The 20,701-nt window shown below is 49.7% G+C and overlaps 2 protein-coding genes across 3 annotated transcripts in view; both read left to right on the top strand.

Annotated features, from left to right (window-relative positions):
• The first annotated feature begins 324 nt into the window (after nt 1-324).
• On the top strand, nt 325-6,690 carry HBEGF (heparin binding EGF like growth factor). Of its 2 annotated transcripts, none has more exons than XM_014887667.2 (6): nt 325-443; nt 668-847; nt 2,733-2,910; nt 4,811-4,966; nt 5,080-5,172; nt 6,200-6,690. In XM_014887667.2, the coding sequence occupies exons 1-5, from the start codon at nt 401-403 to the stop codon at nt 5,150-5,152; spliced, it is 630 nt and encodes a 209-aa protein (XP_014743153.2). In that variant the 5' UTR covers nt 325-400; the 3' UTR covers nt 5,153-5,172; nt 6,200-6,690. The 2 variants fall into 2 exon arrangements, with proteins under 2 accessions (XP_014743153.2, XP_088029989.1); XM_088173863.1 differs by having other exon boundaries at nt 5,077-5,172.
• A 1,630-nt stretch (nt 6,691-8,320) lies between these two features.
• Nucleotides 8,321-20,701, top strand: part of PFDN1 (prefoldin subunit 1) — a 31,134-nt gene continuing 18,753 nt past the window's right edge. Inside the window, exons 1-2 of the mRNA XM_014887687.2 lie at nt 8,321-8,390; nt 8,590-8,756. Of these exons, the coding sequence (XP_014743173.1) occupies nt 8,358-8,390; nt 8,590-8,756 (200 nt within the window). The 5' untranslated portion in view covers nt 8,321-8,357. The remainder of the gene's footprint in view (nt 8,391-8,589; nt 8,757-20,701) is intronic.

The raw sequence follows: 20,701 nt of genomic DNA, 5'->3' as shown, positions 1-20,701 counted from the left end.
CCCCCTGTCTGGGGCCACACTTTCCCCTGGCCATATCCTGCCCTCCGCGCCCTGCGGAGCCCCTTTGCTTCCGGGGCTTTCACCGCCCAGCCCAGCACCGCGGAGCTGAGCGGCACCGGGGCGGAGGTAGCTCTTGGGTCCCTGGCTGGCTTCCTGAGCGAGGAGAACCCACTGGGCCCAGAGCAGCGTCCCTGGACCCGGTCCCGGTCCCGGCCGGCGGGACGCTCCCGGGGGCGGCGGGGAAGCCCTTCCCGGGGGCGGGGCGGTCTCTCAGCCCCTCCCCGCCCCGCCCCGCCGCCGGCAGCTTTCTACCCGCGGCGGGGCCACCGTGCCAGAGAACGGGCATCGCTGCAGCACCGAGCAGAGCGTGGCATTGGCTGAGTGTGTGCGCCCGTGGGTCATGGACGGGCGAGCGGTGCTGATCCAAGCGCTGCTGGCGGCAGGTACGGGCCTGCCTGGAGAGGGTCCTGGGTGTGGGCAACGCATCCCAGCGCTGTGCATAACTGGGAGGTCCCGAATGTGTGGGGGGAATGGTCTTGGGTAACGCGGGTATGACGGATCCTGGTCCCGGGTGTGGGCAGACGGGAAGATTGGCCCCTGTCCCGCATGGGGGGTCCCGGGCAGGGCAGTGTCAGCCCCCGGTCCTGACCGTTCTCTCTCTCCTCAGTGTGCTCGGCGGCGGCGGGCGGGCTGCGCCGGGACGAGCTGCACAACGAGGTTCTGCACAAGGGCGGCGGCGGCGGCGGCGGAGTGCCCGTCCCGGCCACGGCCCCGCTGCTCGGCGGCAGCCCGGAGAAAGAGGGCGGCGGAGCGGCCTCGGGGGACGACTTCAGCGAGCTGCCGAGAGGTATGGACGGGATAAGGGGTCTCCGGACGGGGCCGGGGTCGCGGGACGGGCTGGGCTGGGGGCAGCCGGAGCCGGAGAGGTCGCGAAGTTGCCGGGCTGAGCTCCGCTCAGTCCCACGGGTGTCCCGGCAGCAGCTCCGGCTCCGCTTCGGAGGGACTTGCGGTAGTGAGGGGGAGCAATCCTCAGGTACCGAGTCCCGGCGGCAGCAGACTCGAGTGGGAGTAGCCCGAGGGCCACCAGCACGCAGCAGTGGCGCTCCTGCCGGGGCTGTCCGTGCTCCTGAAGTCCCCCGCAGGGCGGGTTCCAGGGGGCGCGGGATCTCCGCTGCTTGGCCGGTAGGAGACAGAGCCCTCGTGGCGGGGTTGCCGTGTCCGGGGACCCGCGCTGCCCGGCCGGTGGTGGCAGCGGAGCGGGGACCGCCGTGAGTCACCGCCGCCCACGCGTGGCTGCTCCTCATTCCGAGGCAGGGCTCGTCAGCCGCCGGCCCCGCCACGGGGGCGGTGGGGGCACTGCCGCTCTCTGGGGCTCCCGAGCACCCACGCTGGGCTCCTTGCCACGGGCTGCCACCAGAGAGTGTCCCGGGCTCTCTCGTGGGGTTTGGACGGGGAAGCGTGGCGGGCTGAGTGGGTGATATGTACCTGTGCCTCGCACACGCAGTGTGCCGAGGGCAGTACCTGGCACCAGGAGCGTGCTCTGCTCCATACAGCTCACCCTCCTATTTTTCCGTGTTTTCTTTTGCTTTCTGGCTGTGCCAGCAAACTGTGACAAAAAGCTGGCAAAACCAGGCTGTGCCACTAGCACCGGGGGTAGTCAGCCCTAGGGAAACGCAGCAGTGTGTGCCGGCTGGCTGTGGCTGGGAGATAACCCTCAGAGCAGGGGATAGAGCTGCTGTCAGCCTCATCCGGGGGTTTCTTCAAGCCGCAATGTTTCCTGGAGTATCGGTTTTCTCCAGGCGCAGCGTGCAGGATGTTGAAATAACTTTGCTAGGTGTGCAACCGGTGTGTGCCAGTCAGGAAGTGGCTGAGAAGGAATTGGGCAGGTTACGACTTGCCAGGTTAGACTGTGCTGTGCTCTCCTCCCCGAACAGCCCAGGGGTTAATTCGCCGGGGTTACTGAGCACCATAGCTCGGGGGGAGCTAAAAAATCCCCCTTGGAGCAGGGAATGCTCTCCAACACCTCAGCACCTAGTGAAGTCAAACTGGGAGCTGATTTTTTTGGCATCTGCACACCTTAAAAACCATTCAAGTACCGTTGCTAGTGTTGGGCTGTGTCTGGGTGAGGAGCTTGGTGCTCCAGTTCCCACCAACCCAGCAGGGGCCTGGCCTGGCACCAAAAGCCGCTGCACCACAATTAAAACATACCGTTGTAATTCATGGGAATGATGCCCTCACCATCTCCTTGGCTCTGCAAAACCAAAACTTAAGGCAGGCTTGCTCTTTTAATCCTGCCCTGGGGTGAGTAAGGCATCCTTGTGCCCACGGGAAGGAGAGTCCATCAGAGCCATGAATAGGGTCTTAGAAAAGCCTGTGCTTGTCAGGGAAATAAAGGCCAGATAAAGGGGCAATTAGCAGTGTTCTGTATTCAGTGGAAACTGGTGCATATAATGGCAGCATTTGAGATGTATAAAGCTCTGTTCCCCCTGCCCTACTCCCTTCTTTCCTTGAGAATTGTTCTTATGAATTGGAAAGGCCATGATATTTGTGAGGAGCTGAAAAAAAAAAAAAAGCCCCCCCACCCCAGGCTCGGGGGCAGCTCCCAGCACAAAGGGCTGTGGGAGCCAGGGCTGAGCAGTTGTGGCAGCCCTGGGATGGGGCTTTGCCTTCCCTTTGGCTGGCACGTGGAGCTAATCTGACTGCTATTCTCTCCTTCCCAAATTGTTTTTCAGTTGCCTTCCTGTCAAAGCCTCAAGGCCTCGTTACTCCCAAGAAAAAAGGGAACGGCAATAAAAGAAGAAAAGGTAAAGGCCAGGGGAAGAAGAGAGACCCGTGCCTGAAGAAGTACAAGGATTTCTGTATTCACGGCGAGTGCAAGTACATCCGAGAGCTGGGGGCTCCCTCTTGCATGTGAGTTGCTGGTGTGTGCCTGTGAGGAGGGGCCTTAGTCATGGTTCTTTCAATTCTCCAGGCTGGGCAGAGGAAAAGCAGAGATATTTTTAGTGCATGTTCCCTACCCGTGCAGGGACAGCTCTGACTTGGCCTCTTCCTTGTACTTCTTGACGCGTCCACTCCTCCCCCAGAACTTGTCATGGCCTTAGAGCCAGAATTCCCTGCCAGCACAGTGAGCTCTGGCTGAGCTGGGGTCTGCAGAACGGTCTGTAGGGTTGGGGTCTGGCAGCTGAGGGCTTCTGCAGGTCTGATGTGGGAAACCTCGTCCTGACCCTGTCATTATAAATCCTCCACTTTGAGATCTCAGGGCTCCTGCATCTGTCAGGGCACATCAGTGCAGGTGGGAGGAGCATCTCTGCCATGCTACCAGCAAAGCAGAGTGGAGGTAGCACCTTTGGGGACAGCCTGCCAAAGCCATGCCTGAGCTGTCCCTTAGTCTGATGAAAGACAGGGCCGTGTACCCCTCCTTGCCCACCCCCCTTGGGTGCAGAACAAGCAGGGAGACGAGGCAAAGGAGGAGAAAGTGTTTACCTCTGCTGGGGCACCTGGATACAGCACTGCTGCTGCAGGAAGTACCCCAGGGTGCATATTTGATCCCTGCTGACGTGGGCAGGACTTGAGCTGGCAGATATGTAAGAGGCTTTGTTCTTCACTATCAATCCTCTGAGCCACCTAGCCTTGAGCCCAGGGAAGATAATAGCTCCTTGGCTTATGGTGCCCACAGGATCTGCAATCTGCAGGGATCAAGCTCCACAGAGCTCCTCTAACTCCCTAGTTTCTCCCTGTTGAAGCTGTTATGAAGTTGGGGCCTTGCACGGGGGCTCAGGACTGCCAGTGAGGGAACATCTTTGCAGGTTCAGTTTACGTTGGTGACCCAGCACAATGTGGGTTGCAACACCCTGGCCTAGGATTGGGACAGCCAGGTGTCCCCTGCCCAGATCCCTGGGGCTGGGAGAGAACCTGGGACACAGGCAAGCAGCAGGGATTTGGGGCCCAGCTGTGTCTCTTCTGCACGGTGGTCCATCCCTGGGTGGCATCTCTCAGAGCCATCAGGGCTTTTAGTAACCGTGGCCAACTGCCCCAGTCTCCTCTGATAAAGAGGCCTTGTGTTGCCCGGTGTCACCTGGTTGTGGCAGGTCTTGGCTGTGCCTGTCACAGGGTTTCTAGGAGTGTTGCTTCCTGGGGCACAGGGTGGAATGAGGAATAGATCCTGCACCTTTGCCATGTGCCCAGCCTTGCTGCTGTGCCTGGAAGGTGATGCTGGCATGTGGCATTGAGAGCCCAGGAGGAGGGCTGGGCTGAGTCTGGCTTGGAGATCAGCCTGAGGGTCAGTGGTGCTGGATATAGAGGGATATATTTATCTGGTTGCATCAGTGCAATGTGGCTCAGGGAAGGCTGGAAGCTTCCCAGCCTCTGTGGAGCTTTATTTCTGTTACATGAGCAACCTCCCAAGTCTCCAGGGATGGGACACCTCTGAGCTGGCAGGGTGTGCAGGGACATCCTGCTCCATGGGAAATGCTGGGCCTCACTGCTCTCTTCCCACTTCCAGAGGTGGCCTGGGCAACCAGTGTCTGCCTGGGGGTAACTGGGAAGAGCACAGACCCCAGTGCTTTCTACTGAGGGAGAGCTCAACCTTTCTAGGAACCTTCACTAGGTGCAGGAGAAGCTAAATTTACCAGTACTACAGAGATGCTGGTGACATCAGACCTCCCAGCTCAGGGGTGTGGGGACTGAGGGGAGCAGGCAGGGTGCTGGTTAAGGCTGAGCACAGAGGCATCGCCTTCCCATGGGGTGTGGGGGACACGAAGACCTCCTGTCCTTGTTCCCACTGACCTTTACGAGTTTCTTTCTTGCCCAGATGCCAGCCAGGCTATCACGGAGAGCGCTGCCACGGGCTCTTGCTGCCAGTGGAGCACCCGCCCAGCGCCTACGACCACACCACAGCCCTGGCTGTCGTTGCTGTCGTCCTGTCCTCCCTGTGTCTCGTCATCATCGCAGCCCTGCTGATGCTCAGGTGAGTGGGATGGCACTGAGCTCTCACATTTGTGTCCCTGGGAAGATTGTGTGCAAAAGGAGGGGGGCAGGGGCTTCTCCATGTCCTGAGCATCCCTTTGCTTGGTCTAGCAGGTGTCACAAGAGAGGTGGCTACGATGTAGAAAACGAAGAGAAAATCAAGCTGGGCATCACTGTGAATCACTGAGGATGCCAGGTGCTGGCGAGGTGAGTCCCTGGCTGGGCATGGGGCAGCAGTGGGGCTGGTGGACATCGGGGGGGCTCTGCTGTGTGGATCCTGTGTCAGAGCTGGGCAGGAGCTGAAGGCAGCCTGAGTCTGGACTGTCCTGTGGGGCTCCAGTCTTCTTTTCTCTCCTTCTGCTGAAATCCCTGTTCCCTGGCACCCCTATCATTCCTACCTTCTTCCTTCTAACCCCAAATCTCTGCTCTGTGCTGGTGTTCCATCCTTTGGGGATGTTTGGTAGTAGGGAAGCTGCTTCTGTTTTGTTTAGTTTTTTTTAATTTTTTTTTTCCCACTCCTGCTCCCTCTCTGACCCTCTGAGTCACTTCCCCTCCTTAGATATTGCCTCTATTTATATACATGTGTAAAAAACCCCTTTCCTTTTCATTCCCATTCTGCTTATTACTTGCACCAAAGCAGTGCCTATCAGCTTGGCACGGAGGGTCTTGCTGCCAGCCCACATCGTGTTCCTCTGGCTGGGCTGGGGTGTGTACTCTGCCCCAGGGGTGGCAGCAGGGCCGGGTGCTGAATATCTGTCAAACTTCCTCTGATCTGATCTAAATCCTGACGTTAGATGTGGTCATACATATTACAGTTACTTCTCTTCTTAAAAAAAAAAAAAAAAAAGAAAAGTCATTGTTCTTTGAGGATGAAGTAATGCCTTCGGAGAATTTATGTCATGCTCATCACAGCGTTGGGGGTGGGAATTTGAGCTGTTCATAGGGGCTGAATTTTCAGGAAGGAGATTTGGCACAAGGCTTTCCTCACTGTTCCCTTTACCCTGGGGATTACGGGGGTGGATGTGTCCAAGGGAAAAAGTGCTACGGTCCCCGGAAGGGACGCGTGGTGGAATACCTTGGGCCCAGCCCCGAGGGGTGGCGAGTGACTGCTGGCCTTGGGTGGGCACCAGGGTTCTCCCACTGGGCTGGCTGGGTCGGGATCTCCATCCCAGCACTCAGGGAGCGCAGAGCAGCCCAGGATGGCGGTGTGAGCTCTCCCGCCTGTCTCTTGCAGGGGTCGGCACTAATGCACTTCTACCTCCTGGAAGAGAGGCGAGACCGCGGCGCCCGCGGCACGGGGCTGTGGCAAGCTGGGGGCTCGCTGGAGCGCCAGGACGGCACCGGCGGGGCTGCTGGGGCAGCGGCGACACTGCGGCAGCTCCGTGGCCACCTCCGCGACGGAACGGGGTCGGGAGCGGTGCTGGCCGGGGGCACAGGGGCTCTCCGTCCACTGCAGTGTGTGCCGAGGAACAAGCTGTGAAAGGGAGGAGACCGAGCTCGGGGCTTCCTTCGCCGCAGGAGATGGGGGGAGGGGAGGGTAACAGCTATTTAACAAGATATTTTTCATTTTAAATTATATATTTATTTTAGATAAACTGTACATAGTATTTATATTTATTGTAGGTCTGGCTTTGCATCCTTCATGTACGCCAAAATGATAGGGTCAGACCTCCCTTATTTTTTAAGTGCAATGTAATATTCTAATAAATAACACTTTGTAACAAACACTTGGGTTGTTCATTTAATCGTGGAGGTGGGAAGGAGTCAGAATTCTGCATTCAGCACCAGTTCCATGCTGGTGGTGTGCTGTCAACAGCAGCAGAGATCCTGAGTGTGTGGTCAGGGCTGCTGGATCAGATTATGTGATCCTTGGGGAGCAGTGTGGTGTGAGGGGCTGGGGGCAGGATCCATCTCAGCTTGGCCCCATGTGGATTATTTCAGAGATTTTCTCCATCTTGCCAGCTGGTGCTTTGGGAGGGGTGTGATGTTTGTGTCTGCTCACCAAGCAGATCTGTGTCTAGTATAACTAAAGCCACTCTGGCCACTGATCCATTCAAATGGGAATGGTCCCTGTTTTTAAGCCAGCATTTGGTATTTACACACTGGCACAGGTTCCCCAGAGAAGCTGTGGCTGCCCTATAACCTGTGGCTTTGAGCAACCTGGTCCACTGGAAAGTGGACTGGATTTTCCTTCCCACCAAATAATCTTATGATGGTTCTATGCTTTGGCAAAAAAAAAAAAATCCTGAGGTAGGCTCACACCTCTCTTGAAAGGAATCCCAGCTGTTCGTGGGGTCATTGCCGGTTCCTGGAGCTGAGATAATTCCAGCAAGCTCCACTTCATACAGTGATTCCTTACTTTGCAGCAAAAATAACCTCCAAATCAGTTCTTCCCTGGGGAAAAGTGAGAGTGGGGGAATTGCTGGCTCTGCTAGAGAGCCTTGATCCAGAGAGAAACCAACAGGATCCTGGGCTGCATCCAAAGGAGCATGGCCAGCAGGTCGGAGGTGATTCTTCCCCTTTGTCATATAGAGTTCTGGTGTCACTAACGTAAGAAAAACATGGAACTGCTGGAGCAAGTCCAGAGGAAGCCACGCAGTTGGTAAGAGGAGCGGAGGATCTTCCTTATGAAGACAGATTGAGAGAGCTGGGGCTGTTCTGGTGGAGAAGGAAAGGTTGATGGAGAATTCATTGCAACCTTTCAGTGTCGGAGGGGGCCTCCAAGGAAGCCAGAGAGGGACTCTTCACCAGGAACTGAAGTGACAGGACAAGGAGTAATAGGCACAAATTGAAAGAAGGAAAATTTAGGTTAGATAGATGGAAGAAATTCTTTATTGTGAGGGATGGGAACAGGTTGCTCAGAGAAGCTGTGGCTGCCCCATCCCTGGGAATGTCCAAGGCCAGGTTGGATGGGGCTGGGATAGTGGGAAGTGTCCCTGCCTATGGCAGGGGGGACTTGGGATGAGATGATCTTTGAGGTCCTTTCCAGCTCCTTAACATTCCATGATTCACAGCTAAGGCAGGGATGGTTCTCACCCTCTGGCCATTCCGGGCCTTCTCCAACCCCGCGCGGCCCGGGGACATCCGGGCAGGGCCTGCCCGACGAGGGCACCGCGGGGTGTGAGGAGCCCTCACGGGAACCCCGGCCCGGTCGGTACCGGTGCCGGTCCCACAGCATCCCCCAGCCCTGTCGGTGCCGGTCCCACAGCATTCCCCGCCCTGGTCGGTGCTGGTCCCACAGCATCCCCCAACCCTGTCGGTGCCGGTGCCGGTCCCACAGCATTCCCCGCCCTGGTCGGTGCCGGTACCGGTGCCGGTCCCACAGCGCGTCCCGTCCGTGGGTGGGGCCCTGGCTGCCCCCGCCCCTCCGCGCATGCGCAGTGCCGGACAAGATGGCGGCGCCCGTGGATCTGGAGCTCAAGAAGGTACGAGACCCCCGCCCGTGTCCCCCTCTTTCATGTCCGCTCCCTACTTGTGTCCCACCCTTCCACTGTGTGTCCTGCCCACTGCGTGGCCCCCTCCGTGCCCCGGCGTCGCCTGCCGGCCTGCCGGTCCCCTCGTGCCCGCAGTCCGGGGGCCGTTGTGCCCCCGCCGCTCCTCACCCCGGCGCTCTCCCCTGGCCAGGCGTTCTCGGAGCTGCAGGCCAAGGTGATGGACACGCAGCAGAAGGTGAAGCTGGCCGACCTGCAGATCGAGCAGCTCACCAAGACCAAGAAGCACGCGCACCTCACCGACACGGAGGTGATGATGCTGGTGGACGAGACCCGCATGTACGAGGGCGTGGGGCGGATGTGAGTATCGGCCGGAGCGGGGACACCCCGGCTCTGTGTTCGAGAGGGACAGCGAGGGGCTGGAGCGTGTCCACAGAAGGATAATGCAGATGGAGAAGGGTCTGGAGCACCGGGACTGGCTGAAGGAGCTGTGGGAGCTCAGCCTGGAGAAAAAGGGGCTTGGGGGGAACGTTCTTGCTTTCTTCAACTCCCTGGCTGGAGAGTGGAGCGAAGTGGTTGTCAGGTTCTTCTCCCAGGTAACAAATGATGAGAAGACATAGTCTTAAACTGCACCGGGGAGGTTTAGGTAGGTCATTAGGGAGAATTTCTTCACAGAAAGGGTGATTAAACGTTGGAACGGGCTGCCCAGGGAGGTGGTGAAGTCACTGTCCCTGGAGGTGTTTAAGGGGAGACTGGACATGGCGGTTTATGCCATGATCTAATTGACAAGGTGGCGTTGGGTCACAAGTTGCACTCAGTGACCTCAGAGGTGTTTTACAGCCTGATTGATTTTGTGATTCTGAGACTCCCAGCTTGAGTCTCTATGAAGCCTCCAGGCTGCTGCCCTGGGCAGGAGCTCTCCCCTTCACAAAGAGCACATCAGCTTTCTGTAAGCACATTCTCTTGTTTTCTTTTTGTCGTTGTCTTTCATTTTTAATTCCAGCAATCTGCCTGTGAATGCAGCGATGCTTGCTCCTTTACCTCATGGGGTTTAGGTACTGGCTGCCTGGAAGAAGGGCTGTTGCAAATTAAATTGGCTTTGTGTGGTTTTGCTTGCTGGCTCAGCTCCTGGCTCTGATGCTGTCTGTGGCATCTCTGGGGAGTTTATAATTTCACCTAGCAGAGCAGTACTCTAGTGCCAAATGGCATTTGTGAGAAGGCCCTTACAGATCTGCCCAGCATCAGTCATTTCCAGTGTAGTTTATGTCAAACTCCTTGAAAACCCCCTCTGCATTGATCCTATGTTTAGGACTTTGCTGGCACAGATGTTTTACAGAAATGTCCTTTGCAGTGTCATGCCAGGGAATGGATCTAATGTCATTGTTTGGGTTTTTTTTCAAGCTCTTGGAAGGGAACATAAAGCTGGTATGGGTAGTCCCAGTGCACTCTTAAAGATGTGCTTCTGTGTGTTGGATGGCTGCCAAAAGAAACACCTTAAACTAGACTGAGGTGTTCTGATTAATTTTTGCAATGCACTTTATAGGGTCTTCTGTCAGAGGCTGCTGAAATCCCATCAAAGTGGTCTTCAAACAGAGAGGCTTCACCACATAAAGTGGTTTCAAATCTGAAACACGTGCTTGCTTGACAAATATCACATTAGATTTCTGCGTTTCTGATTTGAGAAATAGGATTTTGTCTCATGTGAGTTGGGTAACAGTGATGACAGCCCAACTCGGGATGTGGTTTGTGAAATACTGGATCTGCTCTGACTGCTGCCAAAAGGGGTGATTGTATCGACCTCTTCCCCACCCTGTTTACCCCTCCTTCTTCATGTCAAAGTGGGTGATCACAGGACTGAGCAGTGAACCAGGCCAGACTTCAAGTGCCCTCATCCATCAGCCCACACAATCTCCAGACTGAGCTGTAGGGAGGTGGCAGGACTGGGAAGCCAGGAATGGTGTGTACTTTGCATGTTGCTGAGAGTTTTCAGGGGAGTTGTACCCAGACTAATGGAGCTGTTCAGAGTGGCAGGGTTCCCACTAAATAAACTTTTTCAAATAGGTGCATTAAATGTTGGATTTGGGGGGGATGCTGGTGACATCAAAAAGAGACAGATTCTAGTCTCTTGCAAGAGGTGACTGGTTGACCTGGGCAGGCTGTAGATGTAGCAAATACTTGTGTTTGGAGTAGTCATGAGATGTCTCAAAAGGCTTTTTTTTTTCTGTTTGGATTTGTCACAGACTAGACAGATGAAGAGTAAAAGATAATTGTGGAGTCAACATGTTTTTCTAAAGCTTTTTCGAGATTTGAAAGTCCAGAGTGCCTTTGGACTGGGGAAGTCCCTCAAGGTACTTTATAAATGTGAGAGTGTTGGTCTTTATCATTCAATGATCCTGCCTGTGAATCAGATGTGGGAAGCAGATGTCATTTCATTGCTGTCTGAAGTGCATTGTCCTGCTTTCAGCTTCTGCCTCCTCCTTTGGAGTAAGACACCTTCTTGATGTGCTAAACCACTTACCCTTGCTGTGTGCAGGGGCCTCAGTCTTCTGGGGAATTCTCTCTTCCTTACCTTTCCATGACCAGACAGGTGTGAGGCAGCTCTGGCTCCTCAGGGATGGCAGAGGCGCCAGCAGGAAAATATTTACATTGTGATATTGTTTAAAAACTGAACTCTTCATGGGCTTTGTTGTATTAATCGCTATGCAAATACAGATTAAGAGAGTGCTCTTCTTCTGAATGCTACTCATTCATTCTTTTTTTTTCATTTTTTTCCCTGTCTAAGCTTGGCAGGGTATTTCTGTGAGCCCCGCCTGTCCTGGCTGTGGGGTTGACGCTGTCCTGCCGACTGGCAGTGATGCTCTGGTGTGATTTGTGTCACTTCCTGGTGCAGAGAGCTTGCACCAAGTACATGAGGAACTTCCTGGAGCCCACTCCAACGACTAGCAGAGAATTTATTGCTGAAATTTGGGCTTTTGGCAAAACAGGCTAAAGCAACCCTTGAGTAGGAGTTAAAATTCAAGGGCAGTCTATCTTGTGCTCCACTGGAGACCAAAGGAGGTGTCACTGTGGTTCTTCTGGACATAGAAGCCTTGTTCTGTGAAGTGGACTAGCAGATGTCCTGCATGGACATAAGTTTGGCCACCAAAAGCATATTTGTGCTGTCTTACTTTCATTTGCATTGCCCAGCATGGAAACACTGAAGCTCCAAAGGGTTTCAGTTATCCAGGAAGGGTGGAGGTTTGTGTCACTGTTAACTCTGATTATCAGGGTTCTTCTGCTTGAATAACTAAATTCTTGAAGTAAGTTTCGTGCTTCTATTCCTGTGCTTAACTTTTTAAAAATAAATTTCCTTTTTTTCCCCCCACTAACCCATCTGAGCTGCTACTTAGAATCTGGCCCCTGATAGGGTTTCTGTGTTTTTCTGCCAGCCTGGGTGGATGGGCTGTGTGCAAAGGGTAGCATGTACCCTTCTGTAGGACAAGATCCTCCAGGTCTTCGTGGAATTTGAAGGCTTGAGGAGCTGTGGTGACGTGCTGCATCCCGGGAGGAAGCCTGCCTGCTTGGGTACTTCCTTTTGCATTACTTGGAAAGCAGTTGCGTGGTTTTTATTTTCTGAACCCCTGTCCTGAGTCTCCTTCCTTCCCAGAAGGCTTTCACTTCACTGCTGATGAATGTGAAAGTTTCATTTGTTGTTCCTCAACTAGTTTTTTAAATTTTTTTCTTGTTCTTTTTTTTTTTTCTGGGGAAATATTGCAGTTTGTGTAACGTGCTGAGGCCTTACTAAGCTCCACATGTGGGGCTCAATTAACTTTTGCTAAAGCTATTTTTGGTTTGACAGAAGAAATGTCAGTGCCACATAGTATGAGCTGATGAATTGCTGTGTACTGTACGTATCTGTGAGGCTGGGCTCTCATCTGGGTGGTGGCATCTTGCCAAATACATTTCAGTTCTGTTACTTCATACTCTTTTGAAAGGCCCGTTACGTAGCTTGAGACAGCTACCACTGTGCTGGACTTGTGCTTAAGCTATTTGTGAACTGATATCATCGTGTTGCTTTGAGAACTATGCTGAAAGTTTAAGCTTCAGAATTCTGTCTGAATATTTCAGACCTTTCCCTTTACATTCTTCTAGCCCATAACCTGGACAAGATTCTTATTTACAGAAGAAAAATGTCTGGCACTTGGTGTGGGGCATAGTAAGGAGAGCGCTGCAGTTTTTCATGCCATGCCAAAATAGACAGTCAGTTCTGGTTTGATATTGCTTTATCATCAGTTTACTTGTACAGCTAATGGGAGAACACTTAAAAGAGAAAATATAAGTAAAAAATCAAGCAAATACTGTAGCACAACTTTTGGCTCAAGATTTCCTGGAAGCATAATATATTATTGCAGCTGTCCCTATAAAACAACTTTGTGCCATTACAGTATTTTATGGGACAGCTGTAATAACAGGATTTTGAATTTTAATTTTTTTTTAAAAGAGTGGTTCAGATTTTTGGTGGCTGAACCATATGCAGGTGAAACCTGAGAGAGAATGAAATGTTTTTGATGACTCCTTGGGTTTGAATGGATTCTTGCTTTTACTGTGATTCATGGTTTTGTTTGAAAATGAGACACGATCAGTGATTGCAAGCTGTTTCCTGAACCCCAAAGGCAGCAGCCCCTGCTGCACATCACTGGGTGAAGCTGCAGGAGCTGCATTTTCACCGTCTGTGTGTGTGTGTGAGGTGTTCGATTGTGCCAGCACAGAACACGGCAGCTGCCCTGTGCTTCCCGCTCACATGTCAAAAATCTCACAAAGAGCTGAAGGACACCCAAGACTTAACCTTGATGGTTCAGTTGCTAACTATAGGTTGGTGTGTGAAATCCGAGTGGCTTCTCCATGGCCCGGCTCTGCGGGCAGGGCTCGGTGCGGGCTGGGCACTGGAGCCCGGCTGCCGAGGAGCTGACAGGTGCTCACACCATTCCCAGGGACCAGCATGTTGCTTTCTAATATGTGCTTTATAAACCTAAAGTTCCTCCATGTAGCTATTGGAAAAGGGAGGATTTATTTTCCACAATAAGTCTGATGTGTGGAGAAGTTCAATCAGGCACTGAGCTGTGGAGAAAACAAAGTTTGTGTCCACTTGGCCACTGCTTCTGCTGCACATTGAACGAGCTGTTGGGAGCTGGTGCATGAGGAACCAAAGGCTGTATGGGCATAAGCCAAAGTGTTTTCCATCACACAGTTGGTATTTATTTCAGGTTTTTCCTGATTTTGAACTACTCATCTCTGTTGCAGCCTGAGCAATGATCTTGAAAATGTTAGGTGTGAGTGGGCCTGTACAATTTGCAAGATCTTTTTAGAGAGCTATCATAGAAAGCAAAAATGAGAATGATGCAGTAGTTTTCTGTGCTGCTGCCTGTGAAGTAAGGGGCAGGAGTTGCTTGTTATCCCTTTCCTGGTTAATTAGGAGTGTGAGAGGACCAGAGCTGGTCTGTGGACTTTGTGGTGAGTGCTGGCAGTAGTGAGATACTGGGAATCTGGACTCCTGGATTTGGTTCCAGCTCAAAAGGGATCTTGTTCGCTTGGGCACGGGCTCCTTTTCCAACTGACATCTGATTTCCAAACACATTCCTTCCCCACTGCCCTGCCCCCGCTTAGTTCTTGATCTTATTCCTTCTGCCCAGGGCTGCTCATTTGTAATCTCCTGGATATCTTGGTCCAGTTATAGCTCTTCTGCCCTGCTGATCTACATAATTTCTCCATGCAATACTGAAACGTCAGAGAAGAAAAGATTTCCATGGCTTGTGTGCAAGATGTGTATCTGCCCTGTTCTAGGAAACAGCTGGATTTCTTTAAAGAATCAGCTTTAGGCAGAGAACTTGGACATGTCTGATAAGTCACTGTTTGTGAAATATATAAGCAACAAGAATCTTACAATAAAAATAATAGCCAATTTCAAATAAAAATAGGTCTTTAACTTATCCCTACTGGAAATAAATCTGTTGATTATAGTCCCCCACCTACTGCGTGGGTGTTGTGATAGAAGATTAGCAATACAGCTTTTCCTCTTGCTTGTCTCCCTTGCCTGGGGACATTTAACTCTTTAGGAACATTTTTCTATTGGGACTAGGACTATGACATTCACACAAGTCTGTTCCATTCTTTTCTTCATCCATAACTTTTTCCCTACCTGTTACCTGGACAACACAGAGGAAGGAGCTACCTGAGTAAACTTGAGATGAAACCTAAACTGAGAAGAATAAGGGTCAGAAGGGAGACTGAGTTCTCCTGCAGGCTGCCCTTGTTGCTACAAGAGGGAGTGTGATGTGCTGTGAGCCAGAGGCAATGTGGTGTCATGGAAACGCCAGAGCCTTCAGGAATCTCTCAGGGCAGCATTTATTTGCAGGTTGGACTCCTGTGGATTGAGGGCTGTAGTGAGGCACCTTGGCTTTGTCCCTGCCAAATAGAGAGGGAAGCTGAGCTCCCTTGGAAATACAGCCCATCTCTTTGAATATATGCTAGACAAGTATTAAATGTTCTGAGGAGCTTACACTGCTCCTGCTTTTGTGACTTGCTGTGCCATATGACTTTGCAAAACCATTATGGAACATGACTGACTGATTCCTGAAGTTCTCCAAGCACTTAAAATGTCACTCTGGTATTCTGAAACAGCAAGGGATTTCCATTTATTTTAATATTTAGTGGATTTAAAGTACTGTATTTTGAAACTTTTTCCCCATTTCCTGAAGAAAATTTTGGAATCGAGGGTGAGAGTCCTTGGAGAAATACTGAATTCTAGAGCACTTCTTTCAGCATACAGGACTCTTTGGTTTAGCACAGAGGATGTGGCTTTCCTGCAGCAGAGAAGGATGGCCACATCACTGGCCCAAAGAAGTACAGGGAGGTCCCTGCTGTATTCCTGTCTTGCTTGGAGATGCCCTTCCAGGTGTGGAGTCAGTGGATATTCAGCCAGGAGGAAGGGTGTGACAGGGTACTCAGGGCCCACAGCTGTCATACCCAGTCAGTCTCTGAGCTGGGATGTGAATGTCAGCATAAGATAGAAATTTTAGATGGAACAGCCTTAAAACAAATGAGAAATCTAAGTCTGAACATCCTGGCCTTGTTACCTGTTCAACGCCTGAAAGAAGGAGAGGTTCGTTCATGACTCCTGCATTAAAAATCTGAATTAAATATGAAGAAACCAGTCCCATGGCATGAGAACTCCATTTTACACAAGTTTAATTCAGAGATGCAAGAACCAAAGTGCTGCATCAAGTCTTAAACCCAATGCAAGACAACTTCTGTCTTGAATTCTTACTTTGTTTTCTTGAAAACTATTTGCTGAATTAATGGAATGTTTCAGCCAATTTAGCAGGAAAAAAAAAGAAAAAAAAAGTTTGTTCTTGCTGATTAGGACACAACAGTGTGGTTGTTTTAGTGCTAGCTAATTTAACTCCAGAGTCCAGAAATATCTGTCTATTAGTGTTGTGCTTGAATTCTTTTGGCTCGGTTATCTTTGTGTCCACTGCTGTGAAGTTTTCTGTAGTGCTTTGATGCTTTGTTGTAGCAGGATTTGGGATGTGCAGAAGCCAAGACTCTGCTATTTATCCACAAGTTGGGTCTTCCTCCTCACTTTGCATTTCAAAGGTTTCCTCCCAGGCAAGGCAGAAATCCTTTTTTTTTTTTTCCTTTCTTTTTTTTTTTTTTTTTTCTTTTCCCCTCTTGCAACTGTGGATGGATTTGCTTTAAAAAAAAAAGATGGATCCTGATTTTGCCAGTTTTCCTGTACAGGTTCTTAGGGAGGGGCTGCTGCTGAGAAGGGCATTAAGGGCATGAGTTTTCTGACTGTCAGAGTACAGCAGTATCTTCATGTCACTTCATTTGCTACTGCAAAGCTCACCTTGTTGATCACAGAATGTTTATCAATAAGAAAAAAATTAAAATAGAAATGCCTTTGGATTATTTACCAGGGTGCTTACACCAGTGTTCGCTTGTTTATGTTTCCCTTGGTGCATGTCCCTGTGGTGTTGTAGTTTTAATTTTTTTTTTTGTTAAGCATTCTTCCATAGGAATTTGTGAGGAATTCTTAAAAATAGAGCCGATTTTAGAAATGGATCTTGACTTCCTATTATTGGAAAAATTGTTTCTGTTTTCTGCTTCTTGCAACGTTAAGATCTGGTACAACCCAGACTGCAAAAAATCTATTTGAGGTACATGTGTGGTTGGCATGTTGCAGTCATCTGAGTTCCCTTGGCTTAAATAAGCCACAGCTCATCATTGCTACATACTAACAAGTTATATGAAAACAAAATTAGAAGACAAAACCACTAAATCAGGAATATAGTGAGGAGGAACCACTCATGGGGATTTCAATTGCATGAACGGCTGTTGTTCTTGCAGTGTTTTCCCACATGGATTTAATCTTAAATGTTATGAATTCCTCTATGATAGAGAAGAGGCATTTGCTTGCTTTTATTTTTTTTAAAATTCCATTCATGTCAATTGAGCCTTCAAAAAGAATTTATGATGCTCATTAAAAGCAGACCACAGCACTATTTTCTTATTTTGGATTGTGCTATATTTAATCCACACTTCGAGGTATATTCCTGATGCCTTTTTTTAAAGAACCAAACACGAACAATGGTATAAATCTACCATCTAGTTAAGTGTCTGGCAATGCAGAAACTGCTGTTTGCAAGCTGTGTTGCTATATTGGCTTGAGGTAATGTAATATGCTGCAGCTATTGAGAGATGCCCCCCAAAAAAGTGAAAGCTCAATGTAAACATGGCCTGAAGTGCAGCCCAGACCCTCGGTGGGGCTGGGGGCGTCAGGCCAGCCCGTGCCCAGCTTTGAGGAAGCCAAGGGCCTGGAATTCTTTGTTCAAATCCTTTAGCTCCTTAGTGTAAATAGGTTTATGGCTTACAAATGTTCATCTGAGTAAAAGTTACCCTTGTTGGGGCCTACGTAAGACGCGTTTTGGCCGATTTCCAGCTCTGCTAATCCCGGGTCTCTGCGTGCTCCGGTGTGTCAGGCTGGCTTTGCACAAGTTGTGCTGTCCACTAGGGATGTCTCCTGCCCAAACAGCTCTCCCAGAGCAGCAGTAAAATGTCATGTGAGCTATAAACTGCTGCTCCTTGGAATGTATTCGTGGATGATCCCTCCCAACATGAGCTGCGGGATTTGTTTTGCTTTGAGGTATGTGGGGGGAATAGTTAGGGTCAGCTATATGGAGGTGACCCAGTGAGACAACTGACCACTAAAATAAATGCAAACATAGGAAAAGCTTCAGGTCATCTGTTCAAACTCCATCTGTTCTGAACCAGCTCCAGTTAAGGCATATGATCTGTTGATGGGAAATTCAAAATCGGGCTGAAAAAAATGTGAAACCCTTAGACATGAAGGATGGCAGCACAATCTATAATTAGTGATTATTTTATCTATAATTAGTGATTATTTTTCTTTTTTTTTTTTTTTTTAATTTAATATTGCTTCCTTGTCTTGTTTGGAACTGAGTAATTAATCTAGAGTGACTGGAATTTGGAGAGGTATAAACTGTGCCTGCTATGAACTGCATAAAGAATCATTTACAGAAGCACCAGCAAGTCCTGGGAGAGTAGAAGAGGACTATTGGGTGCTGGCAGTTCTGCACAGCTGGTTCTGGCTCAATCAAGCTAGATTGCTTGGGATCAGCTCCTTGGAAGCCTTTCTTCCATTGGCTTTGAAAAGTACTTAAAATGCAGTAATCCCCTACTGAGTCTGCTCAAAGCCTGAGTAGCAGTGCAAGTTCAGAATTAAAAAGTGTCTTTAAATAGAAAAATGCATGACTGGGCTTAGCCAAACTTTTCTCACAGAGTGGTCTAATGCAAGCACTTGGTTTCAAGGAGCAGGACATTCCATGTAAACATTGCTGTGATATACCACAACATGTTAGGTTGTTTAGAAATCCAGTAAACACGTTAAAATAATGTTGTGGCTTCGTGCTAAGTTGTTTGTTTTCTTTTCAGTTTTGGTAGAGAGTATATAAAATGGAATGAGAACCATGTAGCTGAAGTTACAGTGACTCTTTGTGTGAGCTGGGAGCCAGGTGCATGGACTTATAGATCTGCCATTCATCATTATTCTGGCAAAGTAACACTGGTCATATGTACCTGTAAAATTGTGTCTGTCTGGAATTAGGCAGAGCTGCACACCCATCTTGGCAAGGGAAAAGCTGAGGCTTCCTCTGCTGTTCCCTGATTCTTGCAGGGATCCTGCCAGGCAGGAGAAACACTGGGACCACATTTCCTAACTCTGAGGGCAGAGGAGAGGCTGCTCATGCCCAGGACAGCTGCCTGCCACTGAAAGCTCCAGCTGTAAAGGCTGAAGTTTGTTGCAGTTGTAAGTAATTGAAAGTAGGGATTCTTCATGGAAAACCTGAACTATGAGCATCACTGTGACTCCACCTTTAATAACTTTAATAACTTGTATGTCATAATGAAGAGTGGCATGTGCTGAACAAATATCTCCATAACCTCATTCATTAAGAGGCGAATCTTTCAGAATCTAATGTTATGTCTCAAAAGTCAAGTAAACAGCACATTTTGGTGCAAACAGGCTGAGTTATGGAATTACTTAGACTGGATGTTCATCCATTTGTGGGTGTGTATGTGTGACACAAAGGAGCAGACAGATGATGAAGTGGGCAGCACTGCTGACCTGACAGGAGTCTGAAGGTCATTTGGGCCAGAGCATCAGAGAGTGTAATATAAACACTGATCAAATGAAAATTATAATAGAAAATTAGAATTGTGAGGGGGTAAGAGATCCCTTCCCTAGAAAGAAACTAGCAGTGAGCCTCAGAGAGTGTATATAAACCACTTTCCCTGCTTTAGGGAAACAAAATTCCTGGTGTGGAGCTAGCAAAGGGAGGAAAATAGAAACAAGTGGGAATATTTAGAGCGAGGTTTCTCTTTCAGTTCCCTTGTACTCTATTTTTGTTCTCATATTGCAGTCACTGGGAGGCTGATCATGTAGGTGCAGTCGATTGGCTCTGTTCCACGGAGCTGTTCTTGTTGGCAGCCCAGGTTTGGCTGAACACTGCTGTCCTCAGGGACTCCCCTCCTCTGCAGCTTTCATTTCTAATTTTCTTTGGTTTGTTTTGAGTTTTCACCATAATCTATGGACACCGGTTCTGGTTTTATTAGCCATTCTTTTTGAAATGGGTGGTCGGGTGAGATGGGATGAACGTGTCCATTCTGACCCAGATATTTCTGGTGTTAATTTAACAGCAGTGGAAAAGTTCCTGTGTGAAGAGGTGATTGTTACTAAGCTTTGTAATTGGCACTGTGGTGCTGAATATGTTTCTGAATCACTGTTTGATGTTTGATAGTGTAGGTGTCATGTTTGACAGGTCTGTGAGTGTGTGCTGTGATGCTTCACCAAGAGCAGGCGGATACAGAACTCTCATATCTGGGAGAAGACTCGGTTTGCTGCTTGTCTTCTGTGGATTAGCAGTGCTAAACTCCATCCCAGTTCAACACACAAACTCTGGGGGCTTGGAGCCTCCCATGAACTCCAGCAGAGCTGTGAAAGCAGCTCTTGGGTCAGTATTAGCTGTGTCACCTGCTGGGCTCTGCACCACTGAGCAGAAAGGGGCTCCTCGGCTCCGTGACTCTCATATGGGGCCAGCTCTCAGCTGGTGGTGAACCTCCAGGCACTGAATTAACTTCATGTGTTTGAAAGGCTTGTTTACAAATTCACTCAGGGAAGAATGAAGTCATCAGAATGTACCGTGCTTCTTTCATGAGCTTGAAAATCTGTACATAATATAGCTACATCTAACTGAAACCAGGTAGCAGAGGGACACTGCCCTATTTCTCTAGCTTGGTGAGGAAAAAACCTAAAAATCATCAAGTTGATGTATTACTTTGGGTAATTGGAAAAATGAAATTTAGATTAAATTTAAATTCCAGTTTATTACAAGTGCCTTGAAGCACTTCTTGCCTAATGAGCAGAACAAACTTCTGCTTTTTCCAAGTGCTGCCATAAACCACATTATTTCCTTAGGTAAAATGTTTGGCCAAGATCTGCATAATGTGTGTATCCAAACTAGATGCTCAAAAACTTCTGCGTTCTTTGAGTCCTACTTATGTTGGAAAGTGAATTTAAACAGTTAACTGTGGATGTAGGTTTATACTTCAGCTTTCAAAGACCTGGCCTTTGGCACCTACAGGGTGGCACCTGAGCACCTGAGACTGAGAACTCTGTGATCTTGTGGCAGGGAACTCAACCAGGGGGCTTTGGGCAGCGCTGGTGAAGGCCTGCAGGATGCTGCTGCCCA

This window comes from Sturnus vulgaris, chromosome 15, assembly GCF_052056855.1.
Source record: "Sturnus vulgaris isolate bStuVul1 chromosome 15, bStuVul1.hap1, whole genome shotgun sequence".
NCBI classification, from domain to species: domain Eukaryota; kingdom Metazoa; phylum Chordata; class Aves; order Passeriformes; family Sturnidae; genus Sturnus; species Sturnus vulgaris.
This window is presented reverse-complemented; position numbering and strand designations above follow the sequence as displayed.

Coding starts and splice junctions, on each gene's coding strand:
- HBEGF (XM_088173863.1), top strand. CDS start 401: ATGGACGGGCGAGCGGTGCTGATCCAAGCGCTGCTGGCGGCAG. Junction 848..2,732: donor CTTCAGCGAGCTGCCGAGAG/GTATGGACGGGA, acceptor ATTGTTTTTCAG/TTGCCTTCCTGTCAAAGCCT. Junction 2,911..4,810: donor CTGGGGGCTCCCTCTTGCAT/GTGAGTTGCTGG, acceptor TTTCTTGCCCAG/ATGCCAGCCAGGCTATCACG.